Source organism: Vicia villosa, linkage group LG2, assembly GCF_029867415.1.
Source record: "Vicia villosa cultivar HV-30 ecotype Madison, WI linkage group LG2, Vvil1.0, whole genome shotgun sequence".
In the NCBI taxonomy this organism is placed as follows: Eukaryota; Viridiplantae; Streptophyta; class Magnoliopsida; order Fabales; family Fabaceae; genus Vicia; species Vicia villosa.
Genome location: NC_081181.1, coordinates 164,025,106 through 164,035,116, shown reverse-complemented (window position 1 = coordinate 164,035,116; position 10,011 = coordinate 164,025,106). Strand labels below are relative to the sequence as shown.

The 10,011-nt window shown below is 39.6% G+C and overlaps 1 protein-coding gene across 1 annotated transcript; it reads right to left on the bottom strand.

The window, feature by feature from the left end:
* Positions 1–5,922: 5,922 nt before the first annotated feature.
* Positions 5,923–7,113, bottom strand: LOC131650508 (uncharacterized). Its single transcript, XM_058920214.1, has one exon. The coding sequence runs from the start codon at positions 7,111–7,113 to the stop codon at positions 5,923–5,925; it is 1,191 nt and encodes a 396-aa protein (XP_058776197.1).
* Positions 7,114–10,011: the final 2,898 nt, after the last annotated feature.

Below are 10,011 nucleotides of genomic sequence, written 5' to 3'. Positions count from 1 at the left end.
ACGTATATATATTTTATTTAATAAATGTAAATATTGTAATTAATAATTATATGTATTTTAATAATATATATAGTACTAATTATAAATATAGTTAATAATTACGTATATAAATTACCAATTATATGTATGTTAATTATTGTACACATCCGCTAGGGTAAATTACTAATTATAATATATATTGTCCAGACGAAAACAACGAACACAACAACCACATTTATTTTAATTCAATGACCCTGCGTTGACAACACAAAACCATCGGTAAATCACGATGTTAAGTTGCAGAATAGAAAAGAAGAGAAAAGAACACAGAACAACTGGTAGTACACGCTCACTCTTTGCAACAAATAAAACAATAGTTAATCTAAACTACTCAAGTGTCACTGCAATAACGAGGGGATCTTCAACGCCTCGGTTAACTTCTCCACTGTGTGTCCAAAACATTAGATCCACGTCCACATCGTCTTTCACACGATCCCAATAATACATGTACGTGCCTTCAGGGTTATTATCCGTCAACGTAATGTATGGACATCGGTAATCTAGCTGTTTAACTTTTATGGTTGGACCATCTAGTTGACGAAACCCAGTGTTGATGGCTCTAACAATTCTCTGGAAATTCCAGTGAGGGTTAAGGCAAACCCGCATGTGACTACCTTCCTCAAAGAAGACCACAACCCAAACTGAGTTCATTTTTAAGTGTTTACACTAAGAATGAAAGAAGAGTTAGTACTTCAACTCCACACACACACTTCTATTTATAGCGGGTGCAAGGCAGAGGGAAATTTTATTGTTAATTATTAATAACTTAAATAATAATTGGAAACTTTGTAACAATAAAATATCAATTCATTGAAATATGTTAACAACATTTAATTGAAAGGTACAGATATGCTAAGAGCATTTAATTGAACGGTACAAAAGTTACTGAAATGATATAGAAACTGTAGCGTCTAGGATATAACAACGGTTAAAACAATGTCTTCTCTGTCCTCCATCATTAGAGTGCATTGGATGTCGTCTTCCATGGTCTCCCACCAACGTTGCCTTTCGAGAAAGACACCTCCCCTAGTTCGAAGTCTCTTGATAGATCTGATTTGTTCGCCTGGACTGCACTCCCCATCCAAAAACCTAAGGATGTTTCTCTTAAGCTGGTCCATGGTTTGGATATTCCAAAACATCACCTGCATTGGAGGTTTGACGGCAGAGTAGATAACGTATCCGTTCCTTCTACGAACGTCCGGTTGATAGACCAGACGCCTCACAGGTGGTGGAGGCTCAGAAGTCCGGTGCGAGCTATCTGGCCTTATTCGAGATCTCATTTTTCAGTGTGGGTACTGATGCGCATGAAACCCTAATTTATAGAGGCATGGACGTCTTGCCTTAGGTCCATTTCTTCATTAGGGTTTCATCTAGGGTTTTGCATGCAGGTCCAAAAACGAAAACCCTAATTTTAAAAAAAAAAGGTTCCTTCTAATGCGCCATTCCATTTGGCGCATTAGTGTTTTTTGTTTCCTGCAAGTCGCCATTTCATTTGGGGCGTAAGAAGGATTTTAAAAAAAAAAAACCAAATGGAATGGCGCATATGTTGTTGGTGTGGACCACTCCTGGTCCCACATGGTCCCCACCTGCATGCGTCTGAAAGCAGTTACTGTTAACTAGCATGGGCCTGCAGCAATTGCTGAAACGATTCATGAAAGGAGTTACTGTTAACCAGCATGCGCCTGCAACAATTTCTGATACGATTCCTGATAAGATTCCTGATAAGATTCCTGCCAGGATTCCTCCTACTCCTGCATGCATGCTACCCGAGCTGTCACCTAGATCTGAGCTGCATGCATGACACCATGCCTTGCCACCGAAAGTTTGACTGCATGCATGCCAACAATTTCTGCAGAAACAACACCTAGCACTTATGGATGTGTTGACATGTCCAGCATGCAGGATGTTACCGTTTTTTGCCTCATGAATATATAAGGCACTTAGAATTCTGGAGAAACCTCACCATTATCACTCACCTACTCTAACAACAATCCTTTTGCAATCAGCTTACGAATTTACATCCTTCAACCATGTCTCTCCTAACAATGGGCGAAACACACAGAGGAACCCCCCAGAACATCGCTACCTACGTAAGTATATTAGTATTACTTTAAAATCATGCAACTATCCCTGATCAACTAACTGTTTTTTTTTGGCATACTTACTCTTTTCAGAACGCTCAACGTTTTCGCACTCGTAGTCACGCTACCATCGCTCTGGACGACCGCATTATTCCATACCTGAACGTTGCTGGTTTCGGTCCGATTAGCAGGATAGCCGAGTCTTCTATTGACCACAAGTTTGTTCTTGCTTTGCTAGAACGCTGGAGGCTAGAGACACACACCTTCCATCTTCCAACAGGGGAGTGCACCATCACCCTTGAAGATGTTCATATGCTACTTGGCCTTCCTGTTGATGGTAAGGCAATTAATGGCTGTGTTATGCAGGCGAATTCCTTATGCCTTGAGGCAATTGGGATAGACTTGATAGAAGGAGCCGTTGGTGCTAGGGGGCAAGGTGTTAACCTTAAGCGGTTAAAGAATTATTATAAAAATTTTCACTTGAATGATGCGTCTCCCCAAGAGACCATACTGCAGAAAACTAGGTGTTACTTACTATTGCTTATTGGAAACGTTTTGTTCCCAGATAGCACTGGTAACACTGTTAACTTTATGTATCTTCGTTTGCTAATGGATTTTAGTAGAGTTGGTCTGTACAGCTGGGGGTCTGCAGTTCTGGCTACCGTGTACCAATCACTATGCAAAAACGCAATTGTTGATTCCTGCACATTCTATGGATGCGCCCTGTTGGTGCAGGTGTGGGGGTGGTGGAGGATGCCAATACTGGCCCCGGTTAACAATGGAAGTTGGGACTTTCCGTATGCCTTGAGGTAAGTTTTTAGTATACCATTTTCTCCTTACACATTCTACTCCATTCTAACTAAATCATTATGTTTTCGTTGTAGATATTGTGTGAAAAAAATGGACTTCACACGTAATCCGCGGTCAAATATCACAATGTACCGCACGCTAATTGATCACCTTGGACCCCAACAAGTATTATCTCTAATTCTTTTCTTCTTTTTTTTATGTATTTTCCATAAATAATTTTTCCCGAAGTAATGTATAACTCTCATGCTCTCATGCATGCAGTTCATATGGCGACCGTATCTCGAGTGCGAGTATGAGCCTAGAGCTCAGGATGCAGAAATTTGGACAACAAAGTGTTGCTTAATCAGGTACAACATCATAGAAATGCATCAAAGTGACCGGGTAATGCTTCAGTTTGGGATGCGTCAACGGATACCCGACCCTCCAGTTGACTTGGGAATGTGGCACCTCAGAAGAGTTAACCATCAATGGACACACCAACACTGGAAGGATTTTGCACCCGATCATCGCCAGATGTGGAAGGACCGTCGCCAGTATGTCCTGAACTTCCCCGTTAGTGACCATGAAATGAAACCTTCTCCTGAATACATGAGTTGGTATCGTACAGCCACATCCCCTAACTTGTTTCTTGCAGCTCCGTTCTATTTAATTGATCCCCGTGCACAGAACTACATCTTGCCACAACAACAACAACCGGAAGAGGAACAACAACAACAACAACAAGAACAACAACAACTCCGACAACAACAACGACAAGAGCAACGACAACAACAACGCCTACAACAACGCCAACAACAACTCCTACAACAGCAACAACAACAACAACTCCAGGAACAACAACAACTCCAACAACAACAACAAAATCTTTTCAATACTCCATCCCGTTCCGCACGCAACTTCCGCCAATCAAATATTTTCCAATCCCAATCTCAACCATTACAAGAGTATGAAGACCACCATCATTCCTCGGACCAATATCAGACCCATTCACAACCATTCGGATTTGGAGCATTTGCAGGGTCCACAAGGGGATTCGGCCAAAACCTAACTCCCGGTTCATCTAGCCTTCATCTTAGTCCCGACGATGGTCCTCATGGTGAATCCTCTTACCGTGGCACCCCCTCCGGCTTCGCAACACCTTCAAACCAATTCGGCTTTAATCAAGGCAGTTCTAGTGCTGCTGGATGCTATGAACCCGAAGTCTTTTCCCAACCCACTCCACCACCACGACTAAACACATTTGAGGGAATGGGTAACCGACTTTACAACAGCGGTTTTCCGGATAATTATGGGGGCGTCGACGAATTCATAGACAGCGATCCATGCGACATCCCAGTACCAGGCCCCGTGACACAAACCCAACAAGAAGCACAAAGGGGCAGGGGTAGGGGTAGAGCTAGGCAAAGAGGCGATGTCAATATTCGCGGCGGAATCAACGATCGCGGTAAACGTCTCATTACAAGACCAGGTTGCGGAACGGATGGCTATCTTGGTGATGGACGTCACTGATCATTTTGTTGTATTTTCTTTAATCTGTTGTATCGTTTCTCAAATTATTTGTAACCGATGTTTAGTTTTTTAATTATATTGTAATCGATGTTACAAGTTCGATTTTCGTTTTCTGCTTTACATTTTTAGGACGAAAAAAATATTTTCCAAATTTATTTATGTATATATCTTAACAAATAAAAATAAAATAGGATTTTTAAAACTAAATATTTTCATAAATCTTAACTAAAATAAATTAAAAAAAAATGAAAAAAAAATAAAAAAAAAGGATTGCACTTAGGCGCCAAATGGTTTGGCATCTAGGGCAAAACCCTAGACTTATGCGCCATTCCATTTGGCGCATGCTTTAGGAATTTTAGGGTTAGCCATTTCATTTGGCGCATGCATCCCTAATTAACACCTATACGCCATTTCATTTGGCGCATTCAGTTAACGGAAATCCCAAACCTAGACAGTTTGGTAAATACACCGAAAACATGGTTTTTTCTGTATTTTTTTTTATTAAACCTGGTTATTTAAATTTTTTTTCTTCTGTTTTTTAAGTCATTTTAATTTATCAACTAATTAAACCGTTAATTTTATCAAACAATTCAATTAGTTTATCAACTATAAATCATCCGCCTTCAGTTATAAGCTATCAGTCATCAATAATAAACTATAAGTTATCAACTAACTTATCAGCCGATCATTATTTTAACCAAACCAAAGACTAAGATAAAACAAAATGTATTCAACTAAGTGAACTAACCAGAAGAAAATGAGAAAATAACTGAAGCAAAAATAACCAGCCGTGTGCAATACCACCAAGTGGAGGAGACCAAGCCAAAAATCATTACACCATAATAATAAAAAGCTATAACACGACACTAATATCATTACACCATAATAATAAAAAGCTATAACACGACACTAATAAACATCATCTTCAATTCTAAACAGTAAGAAGAACAATCCAACTCAATAACCTGATCATAAACTCTCTAACCACTATCGTGTCAAGTAGAGAATAGAGTTTTCAAGTTAAATAAAAAAGTATATGAATAGTTCATAGTTTTACTTACGAGTGGACAAATTTGAACCCTTCGATTCAAACAGACAGATCTATTGTCTTTTTAATACAAACGAATGAGGTTGGATCGGATGTTGGGTTGATTCAGTTGTTTAATTTAGATAATATGTTGTTGTTTTGGTTGGATACGAACGGTTATTTTAGATCCGATGAAAACTGAAATCGACCGAACTTAATTAATATTTATTCTATTTATTTTTATTACCATATGATTGACCGATAATAAAATTGAGGTTCATAATCTTATAAGATTATTATTATTTTTATAATTTAATTGTAATTTTTTTTTTGATAAGCCACTTTGTATTTAAAGAAGCACAAGGGGTGCCAACCCAAATACAAAGAACAAACAAAAGCAAGAGAACCACCTAGAAACCCACCAATGATGACGGATTGTCTAACCAGGTACCCCGATCACACTCGGGCCCTTTGATAACTAAAAAAAAACCATTCCCACCCCATGGATTTAATACAATTCACAACACGCGACACATCCCACACCTTGTTGGAAAAAACCAACTCATTCCTAGCTCTCCAAATATTCCACGAAATAAGCAGCCAGAAAAAAGGAACCAAGGGAGCACGAACACAGACCTCCAAAAAACTAGAGAAAAGCTCGAAAATGTCCATCTCCAAGATCCCTATACCAATGTCCATTTCCTCTCTCACCAGCCAAAATAAAACCTTCTTCCAAACCTTTGCGGATTCGGTGCACAGGAGAAATAAATGTTCTTTTGATTCCGTAACTCTATTATATAAGGGACAAACCACCGAATCACTTCCAAGCAGCACGCCTCTCCGCCCTAGCTCCTCTCTAGTGGGTATACTATTGAGAATAAACCGCCATCCGAAGCACTTGACAGATTCCGGTACCTTGGCCCTCCAAACCGAAAGGATCACCTGCACCTTACAAACATCCAGCCTAAAAGCCTCACACCACGACGAGTACAAACGGGTATACACATTTTTGACTGAAAACCCATCGTTGCCGCTGTCCCAAACCACCTCACCGTCCGTGTTTTGCGAAACAGCATCCAGAAACCAACACTGGTCGTTAACTTTACCTCTACAAACAGTCCTAATGTCACGCCACCATAAGGATGCTTTTTGCAATCTGTAGCTCGAAGTTTCCTCGCGAATGCGCTGCTCACCACCTCCGTATCTGAATGCCAAAATGTGAGACCACACACACTGCCTATCCTCCAAGCACCGCCAACCCCACTTGCTAATCAAGGCCAAGTTGAACAGTTCTACATTCTTGACTCCCAACCCTCCATCCTCCTTAGACAAGCAAACCTTATCCCAACTCACCCACGCCATACGCCTCTTATCATCTTTCGGTTTTCCCCACAAAAAAGACCGCTGAATTCTCGTAATTTCCTCCCACACCACCTTCGGCGTCTTGAAAAAAGATAGCCAGAAAATAGGAATATTGTTCAAAACCGAGTTTATTAAAGTTACCTTGCCTCCAAGCGAAAGGTGCCTTCCCTGCCAGGAACTCAGTCTAGATTCCAGCTTACTAAGCACCGGTTCCCACGTTTCCTTCCTACGATGATTCGCTCCCACCGGTAAGCCCAAAAACTTGAAAGGGACGCAAGACAACATATGTAACATGAAATTTTGAGTATTATTTAATTTGTGATTTAAAATATGATAATGGTCAAATTAACGTTATGATATTTGAAATATTATCGCATAATAATAATTTTTTTCAATAATAAAAAATATTTTTTTTCATTAGCTTCTTCTCAAATTTTGATAGTTTTTTTAAAAAAATATTAAAAGTTAAATGACTATGAGTTTATAAATGATGAGCCATTTTTATAGATTTACTTAATAAATGTCAAATCGACTAAACCGACTTGATTTATCAGTCAAACCGAGTTAACCGAATTTCCCAAAAACTAAAAATTATTGGTCAAAATTGGACTTTAAAAATAAAATCGCGGTTTATCCTCCATATGCACCTCCATCCACATACCTATCTTTTCCTAAATAATCTTAGATAGATAACAATTAAAGAATAAATGTTCCAAATTTTCCACATGTTCTAAACATAATACACAAACTTTATCCTCCTCCCTGTGAATGATGTTCCTCTTTGCAAGTTGTTCTTTTACCGGCAACCTATTTAACAAAAGCCTCCATCCAAATATTCTGGTGACATATTCGTCTTATAAAACCAACAAATATCACCTGTCATTGCTTGAATTTTAAGATGTCACTTCTACCGAGATAAAATACTCAATTGCATATGCTTAATTATAGAGAATTTTTTTACCCACCTCCCTGTGGGGTCACCCCAGCGAAATCCCCCATTTGCCCCTACTTTGGAGATGCATCTCCGAAGTATTTTTTTTCCATATTTTTTTAGACTTCGGAAATGCATTTTCGAAAACACCAAAAAATGGGTGTTTTCGGAGATACATTCCCGAAATGCATGAAAATTCAAAAAATACGTTATTTTTTTCAATCAGGTAATATTTCGGAAGTTCATTTCCAAAAATATATCTGCATATACAATTTTCCCTCATTCACTATTTCATCATTTTTCTCCAAAACTCCTCCAAACCCTCTCCAAAACTCAATCAATCTCCATCCATTTTTCGTCTCAAAATCAAGTTTCAAACCGTTGATCACGTTAAAGGGAGCATAGAAAGCTACAATTTGAGGTAAACATCTCTCATTTCATCCCCTATTTCACTACATTGATTGAAGAAATTTCTACTAAAACCTGCGATGGTTTGGAAGTTCATTTTCGAAATATGTTACCTAACAAATTTCGGAAATGTACTTCCGAAATAAGCCCTGGCAGTTAAAAAACAGTTTTGGCCAATTTTGCTAATTTTTGCATATGTTAGGTATGGTTCATCCGGACAACATTGTGCATGATGACGTAGTAGCTAAAGAGGAAGTTGTCAACGTTAATAGCGATCCGAGTATCTACGTTAAATCGATGATCGATGCGGTTGATGTACGACAACAATTTACAAATGATCGGAGCTTCGCTAATCGTGAACAATTGATTGATTGGGTTTGTAACGAAGCTAGTAAACTTGGATTTGGAATTGTTATTTTAAGGTCCGACAATGGAAATAGTAGGCGGAAAGCTTTCGTTGTTTTTGAATTGCGAGCGGGGTGGGAGTTATGTACAAACAAACCGGGTGTTAAAACACGAAGACACGGGATCGAGAAAGTGTGGGTGTCCGTTTAAGTTGCACGCGACTCGGATGGTTGATGATTTGTGGCGTTTAAGCGTCATTTGTGGAATTCATAATAATGCCTTGGATGCCAAGTTACACGGGCATCCAATGGCGTGTCGTTTGTCCCGCGAAGAGAAGATTGTGATTTTTTGGAGTGTGAAAAAGAAGATAACTTTACATGGGCTTTGGGAATATGCAAGTCTTTGTTTGTTGATCAAAAGATTATGCCAAACATCATTGTTACTGACCGGGATAATGCTTTGATGAATGCGGTCGATACCGTCTTCCCGACATCGACCGTATTACTTTGCCGGTATCACATAACTTGCAACGTGAGAAGTAAGTTCAAACCCGTGGTTGGGACAAAAGATAGGTCGGATGAAAATGGTAAAGTTATCAAAGCCGTTGGTGGATATGATTATGTCCGCATGGAGGGAGATTTTAGATGCACACTCCGAAGAGGTGTATACCGAGAAATTGGTACACTTTAGGTCTTTGTGCGTTTCCATTAAGACTTTTTGTCATTACGTCGAATCCACCATCCTTGACAAAGTAAAGGAAAAAGCTGTGTGCGCTTGGAAGGATCGAGTAACACATCTTGGTTGCACCACGACTAACTGAGTTGAATCCGCACATGCGGTCTTGAAGAGGTGGTTGGGTGATAGCAAGGGAGATTTGTGTCGGGGATGGGACACCGTGAACCAAATGCTCCAAAATCAACACAATGAAATTCAAACATCGTTCGGTCGGAGCAAGGCGGTTATGGAACATCGGTTTAAGGGATAAATTCTATTCTCCCAATTGATTTACAACATTTCTCGTTCGGGTTTGAATTTTATGTTTCATGAGGCAAAGCGGGCGGAGACCACGTGTCCGGATAGTTCTAAATGTGGGTGTACCATTAGAAAGACATACGACCTTCCATGTGCTTGTATACTTTCAAAAAAAATAAGTTGAATTCACCGATACGCATGGATGAGGTAATCAACCATTGGAAGAAAATCACACTTTAATTCGATGGGAACTTCTTTTGGAGTTGACTTCGCACTGGGACATCTACGCCCGACTATATGAAAATCAAGAAAAGTTTGAGAAAATTCATGATTCACTTGTTCCATCACTTATCGGTATCGCTCCGGTTTCGAAGTGGATGTCATTCCCCGATATGGGTCATCTAATAGCAAGTGCATATGACCGGGTGTGTGTCGATTCGACGAGATTTGGACTAAGTGAGACTTTCTTTCCACTTCATACTCGACCGCCATTGGACGCGTCGAGCCGCATCATATGCATCGGGTAT

Coding starts and splice junctions, on each gene's coding strand:
- LOC131650508 (XM_058920214.1), bottom strand. CDS start 7,113: ATGTTGTCTTGCGTCCCTTTCAAGTTTTTGGGCTTACCGGTGGGAGCG.